The 21,089-nt window shown below is 38.7% G+C and overlaps 1 protein-coding gene across 1 annotated transcript in view; it reads right to left on the bottom strand.

The window, feature by feature from the left end:
* Nucleotides 1–623: 623 nt before the first annotated feature.
* LOC129261851 (regulation of nuclear pre-mRNA domain-containing protein 2-like) overlaps nt 624–21,089 on the bottom strand; it is a 35,508-nt gene continuing 15,042 nt past the window's right edge. Inside the window, exons 4-10 of the mRNA XM_064099752.1 lie at nt 17,298–17,356; nt 16,262–16,388; nt 14,382–14,557; nt 12,865–12,988; nt 10,203–10,292; nt 9,287–9,343; nt 624–8,486 (exon numbers count right to left, since the gene is read on the bottom strand). Of these exons, the coding sequence (XP_063955822.1) occupies nt 4,684–8,486; nt 9,287–9,343; nt 10,203–10,292; nt 12,865–12,988; nt 14,382–14,557; nt 16,262–16,388; nt 17,298–17,356 (4,436 nt within the window). The 3' untranslated portion in view covers nt 624–4,683. The remainder of the gene's footprint in view (nt 8,487–9,286; nt 9,344–10,202; nt 10,293–12,864; nt 12,989–14,381; nt 14,558–16,261; nt 16,389–17,297; nt 17,357–21,089) is intronic.

The raw sequence follows: 21,089 nt of genomic DNA, 5'->3' as shown, positions 1-21,089 counted from the left end.
GAATAAAGCAACATCATGTGCTAACCACGCATTTTTTTTTCGGGGGGGGGGGGGGGGGCTTATTAAAATATAAGTGCAAAGGATTATTCCTAGGGGGGACATCTATTGTTGCGTCCCCCCTAAACACAAAAGAGAATCTCCTGCGCTGACGGCCATGGCCAGTGCAATGTAAGTTATTCCCCATTTTGACAATGGTTTATCCAAGTCAAAATATATTTTCTAATCATGTGGACTTTCTTCTCGATTACATTGTGTCCAGCTTGGTCATAGGTTATTCTGGAATTTACCTTCTGAATGTTTCATTATTTGAGATGGCATTATAATTAGCCACTATTAGCCAAAAATCACACTTGAATGCCTCCACACTATAAATTCCTTAATGAACACAGATGAATGCAGTTCGGAAGTGGTATAGGGAATTGTCCCTATCACAAAAAAAGATGCAATCAGCTGTACAACTGATTTTAATTTGTAAAGCCTTAGCCAAAATGTTGTACCATTATCAAAAATTGAACAAATTTTTATAAATTGATTGCATCTTTTCATGTTACAAGGACCTACACACATATCTGCCAGTTCTAAAAACCCCAAATCTGGACAAGTAAAATGTGCGTGTACCATAGTATTCATAAACTTCATTGATTAAAACAAGGACTGGTTTACCACTATTATTCATAAATGATTTTGATTACACAGGACCATCCTTCCAGTCAATAGGCAGATATGTGTAAGTTCCCAAGTTTCTTTTATAGTCATCAAGTCAAAACAATTTCTTTTATAGTTACAAAGTAAAAAAGATTGTCTTTCTCTCTCACACAGGCAAACACCTCACACGCTCACTGTTATCTGTTTAACCGACTGCACCATGTTCCCATCCATTTATACGCCAATACTGCAATATTATGGTCCTGATGCAGAGTACACTTTTCATAACATGTTCATATATGCCTCAAAATACCATAACATTGCAACAATATTGCAGTATCTTGGTTGAGGAATATATGACCAGGGATGTGCAAGAATGCTGTAATCTACAAAATTAGTACTTCCCTCCCCCCCAAAAAAAAGAGGAGATCCTCGTTCATCTCTGTCACAAAGATAACTGTGTGACAGCAAGATGATAGCTCAATTAGCGATATCCGAAAAAAGGATTTATTTGCAAAAAGCTGCAAAATTTGCAGTTTGGCATGTAAGAGCAACGTAGGAGATTGCCTCCCGAAATATTTTGGTAATATTAACATATTTTATCAGGGGTCCTATCCGCAATGTAGCCTTAAAGCAGCTGCAAAATAGGTATAAAATGAGGGAGAAATTAAAGGCAAATCATCTGACCCTTGATAATAGGATTATATACGATAAATATGATGAAAACTATTGGTTACTTGCGCAATACGGACACCTGTCCACAATGTAGATTCTCTTGGTTAGAACTTCATCCCAAAATTACATGTATATTCAGTAAAGGATAACTGTAGTTTCCCTGGTTCACTTCGAAATTCTTTTACTCCCAGTCTTATTACATCAAAGACACCATTAATCATCAAATCAGTCTTTTACTAGGGCTGACAATTCCATAAGTGTTATTGTTGGAAAGTGATAAGTGTGAAACAACGAATCTGTTTGTAGCTGGCAATATATACAAAATATATGTATGACTAATACAATCTTATAAGGTGTTTTCAGCCCGGTGCACATTACGCTGCGATCCGATTTTCAAAGAAATAGTAATAGCATTTGATATGAATATTCCAACCTAGATAATCTTAACGATCAAAGTATCGAATAGTGGTCTGAGTTCCCAAATAAAAATTAGTCTATTTCAAGCCTCTCTGTAGGAATAACAGCTAATTCAATTCCAAATCGTAATTACATCATCTTCAGCTGTGACTTGAAGCTGATTTGGAATTATTTCTGACCATAAGGTTGCAGCAAAGCAGAATTCTGATATTAGTATTCCTGGCATTGTGCCGAACTTCAAATAAAATAACTTCACTTCTTCAATTTTTGTATCGATGCAAAAAGAAAGTTGTTTTTAAGTCAGATCATGTAGTGTGCGCTGGGCTTTAAGATAAAGACATTAGCTTAAACATTCTTTTAGCACATTCTAAATATTGAAGTGGGGGTGGGGGTAAATAAACAGGTTTATGTGAAGGGCATCCTATCCATAAATTGATTAGTTGAGGACATACATGTGACAAAGCATTTAAACACCATTTTCCTTATTTCCTGAAGATGAGTAAAGGATGATTTAACATCAGGACCGACATCATCGTCTTATAAAACAGAACAATACAATTTCAGATAAAGTTCTATATATTTAGTGTGTGTAGGGTTTTACGCTTACCCTATCTAATACTTGCCCATTAACCCTCAACCTCCACTGATCTCATGTGATTTTCTTCTGTTTAAAATGCATTCATTGTGGGGGCCAGTATCTCTAAAATCTAACAAGATATCATACCCTCGAGTCTAATACACCTTTAGGTTATAAATATCATACATGCATGTACCATAACCTCCAATCAATTTAGTGTGTACTGAACATTAAAATTGTGAACCTCAAAACTGCCTAATATAGTACCATAAAGATGTTGATCATCTCCATTCAATAGTTTTACCAAATGTTTATCTGAAGAAAAAACTTGCATCATTGTTTTAGAATGATGCAAACACAAAAATTTGCATCATTCTAAAACACAAAGACATTTCCAATCTTTCATCGAATCGGTTCCACTTTCTGCTTAATACATTTCACCTTATTATCTTTTTAAGCTAATTTTACAAAATAAAGTGAATCTAAAAGCCACTTCAATTTATAATCCATAAATACACAATCCAGTAGCCAAAATTTAACAAACTCATGACATCATGGCATCATGTAACGTGAATCATGACATAATGAGATCATCTAATGATGTCACCAGTTTTTGCATGTACTTTGGACAGTTCTTGGGACTTGAGAGATAAAGTGGTCATTTATTAGCAGAAGTGGGACAATTTGTCTCATCATTTCTTAACACTATGAAAAAATGTTGCTGAATTTAGTCTTGTTATACATGAACAATGCTTAAGAGACTTAAGAGTCACCCATGATATAAAAATAATTATTTACATAATTCACAGAATTAGCTGTCGAGGCCTTCAATATCATCATGTGCTCTTGGAAACTACCTGAAGCAAAAATATAACTGTACCTTAACTCTCTTTTCTTTTCTAAAATTGAAAAAATGTAATCAAAATTCAGAACTCTATCAATCTATATAAGATCTGCTTTCTTGACACATGTTATTTGCAAATCAAACACATTTACATTCCATAGCAATAATTCAGCTCTATGATCTCCATTCAAATATCTAATAATAAAAGTGCAATGGGCAAATTCAAAACTAATTTTTCTTGACAAATTTCGCACATTTCCATTCGGAATATAACCTATCCCTGTGGTTTTTAATTCTATCTTACACAAGGAGTTGTCAAATCTTTTGGAACAATCGATAAAAAACATGCAAGGGAGGCATGTGCAAACAGAAGCAAAAGAGAGTGGAAATATACTAATATATTTCAAAACCAAACCAATAAGCAAATAACAAGGATCTCTTCATGATGAAAACGATAAAGAATTACGTCTTGTGTAATCATTTCTAGGCATTTTGAGCATCTACATAAATTGAAGATACCAACAGCAACACTAAACTTTAAAAATTGCACTTAAAATTAAACCAAATATTAAACTCATCATGATTTTCGCCAAGGTTGTATGTCTAAAGGCCATTGCACACCTTACGATTGGCCTGCGACCCAATTTTGGAGTAAAACGTAGTAGAATTTCCTGCTAATATTGAGACATGGAATATCTTACTGAGTAATGTTCTAAATCACCTTACGAATACTTCAAATCTGTGAATATGCTTTCATCCTTATTAGAATAAAAAGATTAATATCTCGTCGTAATGACGCCATAGCAATCATAAGATTGGCTACGATTTGGATCTTATTTGGCCTTTACTCCAAATTGAAAGCTTACAATCATCAAAAATTTTTACATTAGTATTCTCTCAGTCAATTTGAACCAATCCAAATGTCATTTAATTCGCGCCTTTTCCTTTCGGTGACAAAGCGCTGCGCACACACTACTCCAAGTTTGGGCCAATAAAACAATAATTAAACACCTCAAAATGGTCAGCTTAGATAAAGAGATACTTTTTATTCACATTTTCTGAAAATGAGCAAAATGCAATTTGTTGCAAAATCGGATCGTTGACCAGTCGTAAGGTGTGCGGTGGCCCTGAGAGGTATTGCAAGAAATATGCAACCAATTGCAAATCAATCGTAAGAGCCTATCACAAGTCATGCGATTGATTGAAAAATTGTGATTAATTGGGCCTGTAACTTGCAACATGGAAACTGAAAGCTGATTACCAGTTTTGAGGGATCTGTCAATTGAAATTGTTGATACACGCATTTGCCATTGATAGCAAATATTTTCTTGCAGCACCTTTTGTAAAACAAGTGTGCAGATGTATGAAGTGTTTGCAAGAGTAAATTATTTTCAAAAAAGAAAACTTGATCAAACATACATGTTTGTCCATGTACAGAGGCTAAACATATGCAATATAAGTGTACACTATAGTTGTACATCATTGATATAAAAAAAGGAACATGTACAGATACAAAAAATAAACATTAATAATAGAATGACTGTCTTGGACGAAACTGCGGGGACCTACCCCTGAAACTTGGTCTGAACTGCCCATGAGGTCTTGGACCATAGCCCCTTGGTCTCATCTCGGGGCGATACTGACGATCAAAGTGTCTAGGTTCAGGCTCATACTGATGTCTCTGTTCTGGAGGACCACGATGGTATTTATCCTGAAAGGCAGGAGGACGATCACTACCCAGTGTCTGGATGGTCATTACCTGGTCGCCAGCAGGCTGTCTATGGTCATAGTCTTCTTGTTGCCGTTTACCATGTCCATAGTCCCTCTGGATAACGGGCCTCTCAGAGTAATTCTGATCATGACTTGGGCTTCTGTTGTACCTGTTGGGTCCTGGCACTCTATGTTCTGGTGATCTTGGTCCTCCTCTAGGAAAAGGGGGTCTTTGGGAATATCTTGGGCTGATGTTTCCGGGCTGGCCTGCAGCACCCACCACAGATATTTTAGAGTCCGATGATTCAAAGTCATCACTTTGAGGAAATAATTGGGGTATGGGTGGCTTGGAACCTAGAACCTGAATAGGTGAATCTGTGGAATAGTCCTGTGAAAGTGAACGAGGCTGTGCACCCAATACGGGTATTTGTGAATCTTTACGGTAATCCACATCTACAGGAGATGGTTCAGGTTGAGAAGTGGGTTTGGAGCGTTTAAGAATAGATCTAAGAGGCTTCGCTTCAGTAATTTCTGGATATGGTGATGAGGCCTCTGGGGTAGGGTTCACCCGCTTCAGCGGGTTAAGCATTGTGGGCGAAACTAAACTAGGTATGGAACTAATCGGCATTGAATCCAAACTCTTGGAAGGTTCAGGGCTCTGAGGAGTATCCTGCTGCTCATCAGGTGCAGTACCAGTAGGTGCAGATTCCTTATTTGACATTCTCTTTGCACTGACTGGTGGCGGGCCAGGTGGAGGTCCTGGAGCTCTAATGCCTGATCCTGACAATTGTCTAGCAGTTGGTGGAGGTGGTCCAGGTGGAGGTCCTGGAACTGGTCCCCGTATCCTGAGTGACTGTCCGAGTACAGGTACAGGTCTTGGCTCATCATAGTCTTGAGTCCGTGTATTACCCACCACAGATATTCTTTGAACATCCGAAGTGCGATCATGTATGATTGATCTTATCGGCTGGGCAGGAGGACTAGGAGAAGGATCTGAAAGCTGACGAACAACTGTAATAGGTTGTCCTGAAGAGATTTGTCTTTGGACACTAGTATGATTGGTAGCTTGTGATCGGGGTTGCAGATTTGGCCTACGATCAGTCTCTTCAGCGATTCCTTGAGGTTGAACTGCCGGAACATTGACCACAGGTTTGAGTATTGTTGGAGCTTGCCCAGCAAGTGCTGTTGGTGTCTGTACTTGTGCTGGACGTGGAGGAGGTGGTGGTGGTGGATCTTCAGTCACAGGGGGTGGTGGAGGTAGCAGCATTGCAGCAAGCGGGACTGCTGGAACCGCTACTGCATTCGTTGCAGGACCTGATGGCACAACTGGCTGGGGTTGTGCTGCTGACGAAGGTGGTGGTGGAGGTGGAGGTGGTGGAGGTGATACAGACAAGGGTATCCCTGGTTTACAGAGAACCACAGGCTTTTTAGGTGTAGCATGTTGAGGTATCCATGAACCTACAGGAGTATTCCTTGGCTTTATCAAGAATTGTGGTGCAGGGGGTAGCTTGGCATAGTCACCAGAACCATGCCTGGTTTCTTCCTCAGGAGTTTCAGGAAATCTTTCATCTTTGTCCTTTGATAAGGGAAAATCAAAATCCTCTTCTACAGGCATGTCCTCTTCCTCCTCCTTCTCCTCCTCCACCTCTTTCTCTTCTTCTTTTTCATTTCCTTTGTCAGCTAGCTGTAACATCAGTTGACCAATACCAAAAGATTTATTGGCTTTGTCAAGTTTGGATTTTTCTTCTGGAGTCAGGTACTCTTCATCATCTTCTTCTTCTTCCATCTCTTCCGGTCTGTCCGCTTTCTCAGACTCCCTACTTTTGCTGAAAGCATTTGTAGAAGTTACGCGTTTTCCACTTGTCCTTTCATCGTCTAACAGTTTGGGAGGGAGTTTACGGACAGGGGGAGGAGGAGGTGGCGGTGGAGATTCTCTTTGTTGAAGCTCTACAACATTTAGCTGTGCTCCTGAGAGACTGCTCAGGGTACTCAAGAAGTCTGTGGGTTTATCAGGGTTTGCAGGCACATTACGACTACTGATCAACTTTGTCAGGAACTGCATTGGATTGGCTGGAACAACGGGTGCTACGTTCTGCTGAGGGACAGTATTTCTGTACTCTGACGATATTTGGGGAGGATAGTATGAGTTATCTGCTGCTGGGTCAGATGACAAGGGCCCTTCTGCTTGTGACAGCTGTTCATCCCTGAGAGGTGTTCCGGAACGTGTGACATCAGAGTCCCTGGCCTGTTGGGTTGGATAATCAAAGTCTCTAGATGGCAAAGGCTTTTGCGCACTGTTGTAATTATACTGTGACTGTGAAGGATCATAGGCATTACCCTCTTCGGAACTGCTTGTATATGTGTTTGAATATGACTGCCCATAGGACGGTTGGGCGCTTCTTTCATGAGGAGGCGGGTTGTATGAAGGGGCGTAGGTAGTTGAAGGTGTTGGCTCATAGGTTGATGCCACTGGGGGTGTGTATGATGGAGCTGATGCAGGTGCTGGGGTCGCAACTGGAGGAGTGTACGCAGAAGGCGCTGGTGGGTTGTACGAGACATTTACAGGATTGTATGCTGATTCTGTTGATGAATTGTAACCTGTGGCATCATTAGTGTTGTATCCTACAGAGCTCACTGTCGATGTTGGTACAGGCTGGTTATAAGGATCTGGTGTGTAAACAGATGATATTGTAGAGCCAGGAGCTGGATAGGATGGTGTAACTGATGGTGTGGTCACCGCATAAGCCGTAGTTACTGTGGATGCAACTGGGGTATATGCTGGTGATACTGATGAGGCAATAGGGGTGTATGCAGGTTGTGCAGGAACTGCAGCTGTTGGTGTGTACGCAAGGGTTGCTGCAGGGGCTGTTGGCGTATATGCAGGATTCACTGCAGGCCTCGTTGGTGTATATGCAGGACTAGGTGCAGGATCTGGAGCTGCATATACTGGAGCTACTGTAGCAGGAACAGGTGGTACATAACCTGGGGCTCCAGAAGAAACAGTTGAGGAATATCCTGCAACTGGTGCAGCAACGGTAGGTGTATAAGACTGTGCGACGGATGGAGCGGTTGGGGTATAAACTGGTGGTGCTGTTGCGTCTGTAGAGTATGCCTGCACAGTAGATGAAGCAACAGGTACATATGCACTTGTCACTGCTGCAACAGGAGAATAAGCAACAGATGATGCTGGATTGTACGGGGTTGTCACAACAGGAGTGTAAGGTGCGGCAGTAGAACTGTACGTGGTTGTTACCGCCGTTGGATTATAAACTGCAGAGGTTGCAGGACTGTACGTCGTAGCTGCAGCAGTAGGATTATAAACTGCTGAACTTGCAGGAGTATAAGCTGCACTTGCCTGTGGTGTGAAACCAGTGGTCATGCTTGGAGTGTACACCGGTGCGGCTCCTGCAGTCGTTACCAATCCACCATCTTGCCTCGAAGAAGGGAAATCAAAGGGACTTGCGTACGAAGAACTGCCTGGTACATTTGGAGAGATGGAATGGATCTTCTCCCCCTGAGATGTTGTGGCATTAGGAAAGACTGGACTGCTCGCAATGACGGAGATTTTCTGTCCAGATCCATCGCTTACAGCCTTCTTCTTGGACCTTGAAGATGCACCTGTTTGTAAAAGAAAATACAGAAAGAACATAAATAATGTGTGTGACGAGTGAAGCTCAAGAATATTCATTTCAACAGAATTTAATGAAATGACTCTATTTAGGAGATATCCAGGATGATTACAAAATAAATTAGCAACCAAGTAACATATTTTTCAACTTTTTAACAGGTTGAACATGTGCAATCCGCTTTACTGCCAACAAGCGAAATCTCCAGGCATTCATCACAAATATCGGACAGCGCCTTTTCCAGGTAAGCTTTCCAGTGATTGCGTTTCCACAGGAAAATACAAGTACGAGAATTCAGTAAATTTACACTATTGTCACAATTCATAAATTCCTGCAGATAACCCGCCAAATTGGTACATGAAAACAAAGTGCAGCATTAGAAATTAATTCCCTTTCGTTTTTTGTAAAGAAGGTTAAGAAACAGCTGGATTAGTGGATCAACACTTTCATATGCATACGTGCATGCTGTTATGTGCACATACAGCATGTGCACAGGAACTGATGCTGTCTAGAATTTGACATTTGATGATGATGGTGATATTATCGATTGTATCAATAAAAATCAATCAATACATATAGCAAGTTGCCCCAATTGCTCAAGATTAAAGTATTTGAAAGAGACAACAATTGAATAATGAAATTTTTCCATTCAGCTTCTTTCATTCTTCACTCCACTCCTACCAATACAAACATTCCTTTTTTTGGACCAACCACCATGATGATCTGTAAAACCACCATTTATCCGTAAGACCAGGCAACCTTCAAAGATCAAATAAGTTTTGCAGTACTTACTTTTACGTTGTCTCTTCTCAGTCTTCTTGGATCTTGATGACTTGCCAGGAACAGCAGCTGGTACAAAGAAAGAAAAAAAAAACTCAAAATCAGTAATGCTTTCTAAAATATTATCCACCGGAACTGACCTGTAATACCCATTGTTTGCAAATTATCTATTAGGAAGTCATGGTTCGCAACATAAGGAGGAAAGGTCAGGGTCATCACAGAAAAACGCTGATGGTACTGAATTTAGTGGTCATTCTTGTGACCTTGATATAGAAATGGCGTAATATCCTTCAGCAAGGAATTCATCCAGTGTGCTGCACTCGAACCAGGTGAGGTAAATGGGTACCGGCTGGAAGTAATTCCTCAAAAAGCTGTGTGCACCTGAATAGGTAGCCTAGCTTAGCCGGATAATAATAACAGCAGGGCCCGCTGGGAGAACAGTTTTCGGAAATGAAGTGGCTACTCTGGGTAAATATACCATTATTATTATTATTATGAATTAATGGGATCCTCAAAGCTGCAATTGAAACAGCTACCATTCATTCAAAGAGTATTTTTCAGCAGAAAATTATCAATCAATTTTCTATCACAATCTCATTGCCAACCCCAAAACAAAAAATATGGTCAGAGTTCAGCCCGTTCTGGCACCTCCATGGTGTTCACATTCCAACGGCAGCTGACCCTATGACTATTACCTTGTCTTACAATAGGTATTCTACGTACTGCAGAGTTCAGTGCGTGTAGCTAGGTAACCCTATTTACATCGCTCTGACATCAAATAAGGGTGACTCTGCCTAGGTCAAATATCCTGGGACCATTGACATCTCTGTTCGACTTTGGAGAATTTAAGCTTATGAGATGTGAAAAACCTCTTCCTGAGTTTCCATAATGAATTGGGAATGAATGAAATATATCAATCAATCCTTACCAATAATTCTTCCCCCGTCATCTGTGTCTGAGAGTTCCATATCTTCCAAATCCCTGTTTACACCATCTTGCTCCTGGGGAGGGGTAGCACCTGACCACACAAACGAAATAACATAAATATCAGTAACATTAAAGCCTCACATTTTTTAGCAAGAGTGTCGCTAAGGCGAGCACATAATACGCCCGCCTGTAACGCGGAAAATGGAGTTATTGGTCAAGCAAGAAAAGTAGAAGGTGGCGACTTCACCTTTGACCTTCTGACCTCATAATCAATAGAATTGCTGGGATCTATGCTAGTATCATGCACACCAAATTATATGAGCCTAGGTTAAGTTTAGTTCGCATTAACATGGACTTCAGAAGGGTAAGATGAAAACATGTCACTGTCATCTTGACCTTTGACCTCAAAATCAATAGGCTTCCTGGGATCCATGCTAGTATCATACACACCAAATTATACGAGCCTAGGTTAAGTTAAACTGAAGTTATCGCGTTCACAAGGACCGCAGAAGGGTAAGATGAAAACATGTCACTGTGACCTTGACCTTTTGACCTCAAAATCAGTAGGCTTCCTGGGATCCATGCTAGTATCATACACACCAAATTATATGAGCCTAGGTTAAGTCAAACTGAAGTTATCGCTTTAACAAGGACAAGTTAACGGACGGACACCCAGCGTGATACCATAACACGTTCCGTCCAGGATGGGTAGAAACTTTGGTTCCATATCCCTCTTTTCCATCTTAATCTCTCTTTATTCTTTTTTAACCCTAAAAGATGTATTGAGGACCAGGGGGGGGGGGGGATGATGGCCCCCCCCCATCACACGATCGCGCCAAAATTTGGCATGCACATTCGTTACTCAATTAACTACAAGCCAGTATAAAAAAAAAATTCTGACATTTATTATCTTTTATTCATTATAAATAAAATATGAAAATTTAATCGTGAAAAAACATTATTTGCATATTTAACACCCAATTTTATGAATTTCATCTCCCATGTACTTTATACACAAAGTATAACAAGTGGAGCGCCTCTGGCAGTCTCACGTGCATTACGCGATTCAATATAGCAGCAGTGTTGACTTTGAAAACTACTATAAAATAATGATTCACAAATAACACCATTCATATAATGATACAATACGACGTTCATTGACCCTAAATGACATTTGACCTTGATCATATGACCTAAGACTTGTCAGTGATACTTGATTACCCCAATGTCTACAATTCATACACTATATCCATTAACTTTTGAAAGTTATGACAGCAATTCAATAATTACCTCCATGGCCAAAGTTCATTGACCTTAATTACCTTGGTCATGTGACATGAAACTGGCACAGGATGTTCAGTGATACTTGATTACTCTTATGTCCAAGTTTCATGAATCATATCCATAAACTTTTAAAGTTATGATGGTAATTGAACAGATACCCCATTATGGCCAAAGTTCCTTGACCCTAAATTACCTTTGACCTTGGTCATGTGACTTGAAACTCAGGCAGGATATTCAGTAATATTTAATTACCTATATGACCAAGTTTCGTGAACTAGGTCCATATACTTTCTAAGTTATGATGACATTTCAAAAACTTAACCTTAGGTTAAGATTTTGATATTGACTCCCCCAACATGGCCTAAGTTCATTGACCCCAAATGACCTTTGACCTTGGTCATGTGACCAGAAACTCTGGCAGGATGTTCAGTAATACTTGATTAACCTTATGTCTAAGTTTCATTAACTAGGTCCATATACTTTCTAAGTTATGCTGTCATTTCAAAAACTTAACCTTCGGTTAAGATTTGATGTTGACGCTGCCGTCATCGGAAAAGCGGTGCCTATAGTCTCACTCTGCTATGCAGGTGAGATAAAACGAGCCATTTTCGGCATGACATTGTCTTGAAAAAGTCATGTGGTTGCGTGAGACTTCAAAGAAAAGAGTCATAAAATTTTGCAGCGCTATTTTTTTTGCATTTTTTTTTGCCTTAACCCTTTTAGGGTTAAGGCAAGCTGTGTTTTTTTACCATATTTCGTAGAGGCCCTTATCAAGAAGAGATATATAAAAAAATTGTGTGTTATTATTTCATGATTATTCTCAAAATGGAGGTCAACACTTTCTTTTGCAGAAAAATTCCTAACTGAATAATAATCCACTGTTCATTATTCAATTTTTATCAAACATTGAGACAGTACTTGTTTGTTTTTGGAGCCAACTTAACTTATGCCACACAAACAAATCTATACAAGGATATTTTAGTTCACTATGGTTGCATGTCATCAACAAGTCCAATAACAAGAAATATGTGCATAGTGACCAAGCACAGGTGCAGGGTTTCAGGCTATGTAAAGCAGTTTGTCAGCCTTCTACACCAAGAGTGGTACAGCATACATCCAGATGCTTAAGGCTTTCTGTGCTTAGCCTTAGTGTTATCTCTCCATGTCCAACAAGCCCCACAGATATAAAGATGTTTGTAGGCATTCCATGTTCAACCTTGTGCATCACATCATGGGGGGGGGGGAACAACTTAATGCACTTAAACTCAGTTTCTGACGAACATTAACCCCCCCCCCCTCCCGCACCAACAAGTTTGTCAAATTTTGAAGGTTTCCCCAACCCTTCTGAGGGACACCTGACGAGCGCCCTCTGTGTTTACCTGGAGAAGGAGCATCTGATGAAGGGGATGGTAAAGGGCTTAGGTCAATCTCGGGTAGAACTTTCTTGTAGTCATCCAATCTCTTCTTCAAGCTTGTCACTCGAGTACCAAAATTCTTGTATGCCTGGTGAGATAAAGGGATCAATGACACTAAATCAAAATTTACATACCGACGGGGGTTGCTTCATAAAGACCTACAACTATGGTAACATTGTCACTCTTGTAATTGCCAGGGGATTTTGTTTGGTGCTGAGCCAGGCTACCATGGTAGCAGCCATGACAAAGTTACCATAGTTGAAATTCTAAATGAAATGGGCCAGGGGCCCGTTTCATAAAACTTGATATAATTACAAATTCGAAATAATGGTTAAAAGCTACTGAAATCTTTACTGGTTGATACTAAATTTGTAATAGAAATTGAGCATTTATTATAGTCTTCATGAAATGTGGCCCTGGTAGGCGTTTCATGTTCATAGCTGCTAAGTCAACTAAATTGGGATACATCATTCAGCACAAGTGGATTAGTCTTCAGACTTTGAAACAAAGGATTATGGGTTCAAATCCCTGCCATGCATGATTTTCCTCAGGAAGAAATTGATCCATTTTGTGCTGCACTTGACCCAAGCTGCAATTTCATGGAAAATCCAAGAAGTGATTTTGGAAATAATCATGTGAGTCAACATTTCATTGCATCAAGTAGAAAGTGAGAATTTGACCTTTATAGGAAAAAAACTGATCTTGACACTTTTCTGATTGCTCCCAACAAATAAAAAATATTAAATGCAGTTGTTAGAATACCATTGTTAATACTTTTATATGTAAGATTAGTTCAAGTATATGCACCGTCGAGTGAATTTTCTTCGCCATGGAAACCTTCAGAAGTTTCATAAATTTGAGTCATATTTCAGGAAATATTGCACCATTTCTTTTTTCACACCTTTGAAAAGGTAACAATGATTACTGCCCATATTACCGGACCCAGATGCAGCTACAATTAGTTATCATCACAAAGGCATATTTCCCTTTCTATATGATCTGCTGGTATGGAGTCATGCCGGAATCTTTTGTCTACCCATTTGCAAGGAAGATTGAGAATAAATACACGCCTGACATAGATTCTGCTGGAACTTGGTTCAAAGGGAATTTCTACTGAAACCTCCTTGATCAAACGGAGAAGAGTTTTCACATTTACTACGGAGCCACTCTCTACAACGCACCAATTCCTTTGAAAATGCAATTAAAATCACAATGGAGAGCTGAGAGGCTTTTGTCGATAGTTGGTGGACCAGGGACAGCAGCGTAGTGTCTTGACTCTGGACAACGACATATATATTTGCAATGGTTCGTCCCGTGCAAATCTTCGGATGATCTGCTATCCCAGTCCAGCCACTTTCGACAAAATCCTCTCAGCTCTCCACTGTGATTTGACATGCATTTTCAAAGGAATTGGTGCGTTAAAGAGAGCGGCTCAGCAGTAAATATGAACTCTCTATCGAACACTAGGCTGTGATACTTACATTGGCAACGATCCTCGCTTCTCCCATCTGAGCATCAAAGTAGATCTCGCTCTTCTCAAGGAGATCCACCAGCTGCTTGCGCAGATTGACCTCCTTCTCCAAGGCAACCACAAACTCCTCCAGACGGTCCGCCGCATCCTCAAACTGCTGGGAGAACAGCTTCCCTCCAGCTCGATCTAGGCAAAGAGTAGAATAGAGGATGATGCGTAAGAAATGGTTGTAAATGATTACATATAAATTATTATGACAAAAAATACTTTTCGTGAAAGATATGCACGTTCCACAGCCTCTCTCAAAAGAGTCACAAGCTAAAAAAAAAAAACTCCCAAGGTAGTTCACAACAAGGTGGTTCACGAACCATGAGTCTCACATGATTTCGCGATCATGAACATGCAAAATGACCTTTTGACTCCAAGACGACCTTGATGTAAGCTTTACCGGAATGTATGGGACAATACCTAATGACCATTTGTTTGAAGTTTAAACAAAAATTTATACAAAATTAAGGAAATGAGGACACGGTTAATCATTTGACCTTTTGACCCTTAGATGACCTTTAAACTCACGATCTTCATCACCACAAATGCAGTATTACCCAAGGATCATTTGTACCAAGTACCAACATGATTGATGCAGAAATAAAGAAATGAGAGCAAGATAAACAAAAACTCTAAAAAAAAAAAAATTTAACAGACCAATGTTCAGGAAAAGTGATTACTACGTCTTTGCCGAACTTGGGCGAGACAAAAATGTTTGTAAGTTTGCATAAGCAATGACCAGGTGGATGCTTCATGAAAGCTGTTCATAAGGTACAAGTGACTCCACACACGACTGGTGACCCTTTCTTGTTCTAATATCCCTTTGTAGGTAGAAACTCTCCTCTACCAAAAAACGTTTTGCTGTAGCAGCTGCCAAGACTTGGAATGCCATCCATCTTCCGATAAGAAGTGCTTCCAGTATTCTTGGCTTCAAATCTTCCCTTAAGACATACCTTTTTCCTCAATAATTAATTTCCCTTTTATCTTGAATGAATGATTGTGGTTATTATTGCAAAAGTTAAATTAGTATCAATTCATTAATTCACCCGCCATGGTACATTTTGTTTTTAGCGCCTCTCAATATCCATTATTATAATTATTATTATTAGGTGACTTAACACCCGAGATCATTGTCCAGTCTTGCGCAAAATTGCAACTTCACACACAGCTTTATGAAACAATCACCAGCTCTTTAGTACTAAATCTGATTCCAAACAGCCATTTGAAACTCAATCTTTGTAGATTGAAATTCTCGGCATCAAATGTCTGAATGCAAATTATATATCCTGTGAGCAGGGTTATAGTTGGTGTTTTAAATTTAGAATGAGTGAAAACCAAGACTAATCCTCTGAAACTTGAATGTCTCATATTTGGTTTATGTCTTTCAGGCTGATGTGTTTGACTATTATTCAATTCAGACAGGAACAAAGTTTAAAGGTAAAAGAAAGTAGTTGCAGCAAATAATTATTTCATGAGAAAGTCTTTAAAATCAAAGTTTATTGCCACCATAGTAGATATAGATCTGGTACATTGAAATAAACTTATCTTTGTGAAATCATGAAATCTTAGCTGAAAACTGATCATTCTGATGATCACTAACACAAAAAGGCACATGCAAGACAGTGTATTAATGTTCTTTGGAAAAATACCCGACATTTTATGGAATTCCTTGCTCTTTTTGCTAATTTCTCAGCAATTGCACATTTTTTTTCCAGAGCCATTTAGCACATATTTTTTATTCATACATATAAACACTTGGGTGGTCATATTTATTGGATTCTGTTCGAACTCATTTTGAGATTGTTACCACAACTGGTATTTATATCTATCAAAGGGACTCACCTTTCAGTTGTGATATTGTGTCCACACTGGTAACATCAAGGTTTAGATTTGAGAGCTGCTTGAACTTCAGTTCCACCTCATCTTGAAATTCATTCAGTTCCTCTATCACATCCGGTACTTCTTCAGGCTGTTTATATAGTAAAAATAAAATTCAGCAACATTAATCATCACAAGCTTAGTTTTCAGTCAGGGCTAATATTCAGCTCAGGGTCCACAACAAGCTACATGAATCACATTAGAGGGGAAGGAGCCATTTTAAACTCAAACTACGCACCTTATGTATGGTCATCGTATATCCTTTTCACATCAGCAGCCTTTTGACCCGCCAAAAATTTTGGGCTAGTCCAAGATTCAGGTTCAGGTCTGATCAGGGCATGAACCACCTCTGTCACGATAAATTGCCAATTCGACTATTGCCAACTTGTCCACTCATCAAATGGTCTATTTCATTTAGTCTAATGCCATTCCGTCCATCAACATTTCTTCTAACAATCATTTAGTCCAATAACCATTTGGTCCAATCATCACTTCGTCTAATCACCAGTTCGTCTATGACCATTGTCTCATAACCATTTGGTCTAATATCCATTTAGTTTTCTTTCATTTTGCCCAATTAACACTTATTCCAATTAGACCAAATGGTATAAATGGCTATTGGACCAATTGGTTATTAGACGTGGTGAGTGGACAAAATGGCAATTAGACCATGAGGATAGTGGACAAACTGATGGTAGACAAAATGATAGTAAATGAGTTTGTAATTGGACGAATTGGCATTAGACCAATTGATAATAAACCCTCTGTCACTGGGGCAAACCAAACTTGTGGAAAAGGGCTCAAATCCTAATCATGCAAACTGCAACAGGTGTTTTGGCTGGCCAAATGAGAAGCTTCCGTCTGGTCCAAATTTTTGTAATGTGATTCAAATGCGTCAGGTAGGTTTTGGCAACCAAAATGATCATTCGGTTGACCAAAATATTGAGCTAGATGGAAAAAGAGAAATGTAAGTACATGTACAACCAGAAAGTTTGCCTACCTGAAATTCAGCAAGGAATTTGGCGTCAACCTTTGGCTTCGGTGGATTCTTGGTCTCAGCTGAAAGATGAAAAAATACAGAGATATAATAAATCAGACCAGAGAGAGAAAACTAATTCGGCATTACTACATTTTCAGACTCGCTGACATTGAATTTGCACTTGAGACAGGATATTGTTATCATTATTAATAGCTTTTCAAATTTACATTATTTCACATTGACAAACTGAATATATGAAATGTGACATAATCACATCATTCTCTATATAGATGCTTTAATAGCAAGCTGGCATACTGCCACATTGTCTATTCTTTCATTTTTATTGTCATACTATTAATTCTGATTTCTGTTTTCAATATTCAATACTCACTGTTTAAAAATATTCATACATGTAGTATTACAGACAAATGAGAGTGTTGTTACCCAACCGATTCAGTTTGGCACCAGCGAGATTTTGCCTTTGAAGCAAAGAGGCGTTATCTTTTACAGTGTGTAACAAAGCTTGTGAAATCTCTTCTATTCAATTAACGGCCTTATCTACTGAAAATAATAAAATTTAAACAAATTTTGAATTTGATATGATAAATAATATAATTTTGACTGGTGCAAGACTTGACTTGCCCAAGAAAGATACATGTACATGGTATACCGTGAAACCTACTTCACTTTTCTTCATCGCCATGGAAACCTTCAGAAGTTACAAAAACGTTATCCATTGCTCCGGAATTTCTCAAAAGCATTGTAAAGCAAAAATAATTGTGAATATTTGTGATTTCTAATATTGTCTAAAATTATTTTCAATCCATTAATAATAATAATAATATGCAACATTTATACAGCGCTTTAATAATACAATGTTTCTATAAAGCGCTGCATACTATTACCCCGGCTTTTTAGCACGGCTACTCTGATCGGGTGCTTGAGCATTCAAGGAATTTCTTCCTACCAGGTACCCATTTACTACACCTGGGTGGAGAGTGGCAAATGTAGATAAATGCCTCAATGTCAAAGGACGCGAGTGCCATGGTGGGATTTGAACCCTGGACCTTGTGGTTCAAATTCCTGAGGCTTATCCACTGTGCCACAACACCTCTACATGAAATTAAATATTGATCACAAGTTCATCTTGTCCAGACAAACAACCGGGTGTAAATTTTGTAGACAATGTGACCAAACAGAAAAAACTTAGAATAACTTGCAAAATATGTCAATGGTCTTATCTAATAATTTATTATTATAATTTAATTGTAAAAGTCTCAAACTACAATCTCTACCCATATTGAATAAATGAATAACGAGACTAGCATTATTGATAATCTACCAATAATGCTCAAGTTTTCAGGCTTCTTTTCTTAAAAGAAATTACTCAAAAGATTTCCACCATCTTAACGTTAAGTTGTATGGAATCGTAGGTATATGGATAAAGCATTTGAGCTTAAAAACTGCCAGAAAAAATTAAACAAGTGGAATGCCTCTGGCCGTCTCACCTGCATCACGCGATTCAATATAGCAGCAGTGCTGATTTTGAAAACTACTATAACTCGCACAAGATGTTCAGTGATACTTGGTTACTCGTATTTCCACGTTTTATGAACTAGACCAATACACTTATAGAGATATGATGGCAATTCAACAAATACCCCCAACGTGGCCAAAGTTCTTTGACCTTACATGACCTTTGACCTTGATCATGTGACCTGAAACTCGCACAGGATGTTCAGTGATACTTGATTACTCTTATGTCCAAGTTTCAAGAGAAAGATCCATCAACTTTCCAAGTTATGATGGTAATTCAACAGATACCCCCATTATGGCCAAAGTTCATTGACCTTTGACCTTGGTCATGTGACCTAAAATGCGCAAAGGATGTTCAGTGATACTTCATTACTCTTATGTCCAAGTTTTATGAACTAGACCAACACACTTTCAAAGTTATGGCGGTAATTCAACAAATACCCCAATTTGACCAAAGTTCATTGACCCTAAATGACCTTTGACCTTGATCATGTGACCTGAAACTTGCACAGGATGTTCAGTAATACTTGATTACTATTATGTCCAAGTTTCATGAATCAGATCCATAAACTTTTAAAGTTATGATGGTAAATCTACAGATACCCCCAATTCGGCCAAAGTTCATTGACCCTAAATGACCATTGACCTTGGTCATGTGACGTGAAACTCATGCAGGATGTTCAGTGATACTTGATTAACCTTATGTATAAGTTTCATGAACTAGGTCCATATATTTTCTAAGTTATGATGACATTTCGAAAACTTAACCTTAGGACAAGATTTTGATGTTGATTCCCCCAACATGGTCTAAGTTCATTGACCCTAAATGACCATTGACCATGGTCATGTGACATGAAACTCAGGCAGGATGTTCAGTAATACTTGATTAACCTTATGGCCAAGTTTCATGAACTAGGTCCATATACTTTCTAAGTTATGCTGTCATTTCAAAAACTTAACCTCAGGTTAAGATTTGGTGTTGACGCCGCCGCCGCCGTCGCCGTCGCCGCCGCCGTCGCCGTCGGAAAAGCGGCGCCTATAGTCTCACTCTGCTATGCAGGTGAGACAAAAATGCACTGAAGGATATTAATACCCTCAACCTATGTCGTTACCATGACAACACATTAGGGAAGTAAATCTTGCATTTCCTTACCCAAGAGGAATGTTTGTGCCAAATTTCAGGAGCAACATTTGGTTAAAAAAATGGGAAAGTAGTTTTTCAGGGTTTTGGAGCAACAAAATGTCATTACCATGGCAACACAAATGGAAACACATTCAGAAAAGGGTATTGCATGTTTTTTGAAAAAGCAATGTTGGTGCCAACTTTCATGAACACTGGCCAAATACTGGGGTAGTATTTTGATCCACGGAGTTTTCTTGGTTTTTTGCCATAATATACGGTTACCATGGCAACAAAACTTCTAACAAAAGCGAAGAATGTGTTTTGCATTCCTGAACTTAAGACCTATGGTTGTCCTAAATTTCATGAGAATTGGTTAAAAATCTGATAAAAAAATTCAAACAACAAAGTTTTAGCTAATTTTTGCCAAATATGTTGTTACCATGGCAACGTGATTTCAGACACTTGCCAAAATTATATCATGCACATCTTTACCTCAACATCAATGTGTGAGCCAAATTTTCATGAGAACTGGTTGAAAACTGTTTGAACAAGATATTAACATAAATTTTCACCATATCAGCCATTCCATTGTGACATTTACATACTTTTGTACACAAAATTTCAACTTCTTATTAAAGGTTAATTTATTGCAGACTTGTTTTTCCTATTAATTTCAATGAAAATATTGATAATACACATTGTCCAACAAAAAATTTGAATTTACAGTAGTTTTTGGAGGAGAAATTTTGATTTGTTTGTTGTGACTAGCATGATGTGACACTACTGAAGATTCCTGACCTTACTGTATTTGTCTGTAATTTCCTCAGAAGATAGGCCTACTCACCAGATTTTGATTAAATTTTCTGGAGAGTATTTTGAAACATGTGGAAATATTACGTTTAAAATTCATTAATGCCTGATTTTTTTGTTTTGAGTGGATTGCCATTTGAAAATGTGACTCACATGACATAGGAGTGTGACTCCCGTGACAAGTATCATTTTGGACTATAAGTTGAACAAATTATCAAGATTTTATACAGTAAATTGGGCCAAACTTCATTTAAACAGAATATTTATGGTCATTTACATCCTATTTTATCTTTATAACAAAGCTCCAGCTCTGATACTCTACTTACCGTACATGTAAGTATCGG

Source organism: Lytechinus pictus, chromosome 5 (genome assembly GCF_037042905.1).
Source record: "Lytechinus pictus isolate F3 Inbred chromosome 5, Lp3.0, whole genome shotgun sequence".
In the NCBI taxonomy this organism is placed as follows: Eukaryota; Metazoa; Echinodermata; class Echinoidea; order Temnopleuroida; family Toxopneustidae; genus Lytechinus; species Lytechinus pictus.
This window is presented reverse-complemented; position numbering and strand designations above follow the sequence as displayed.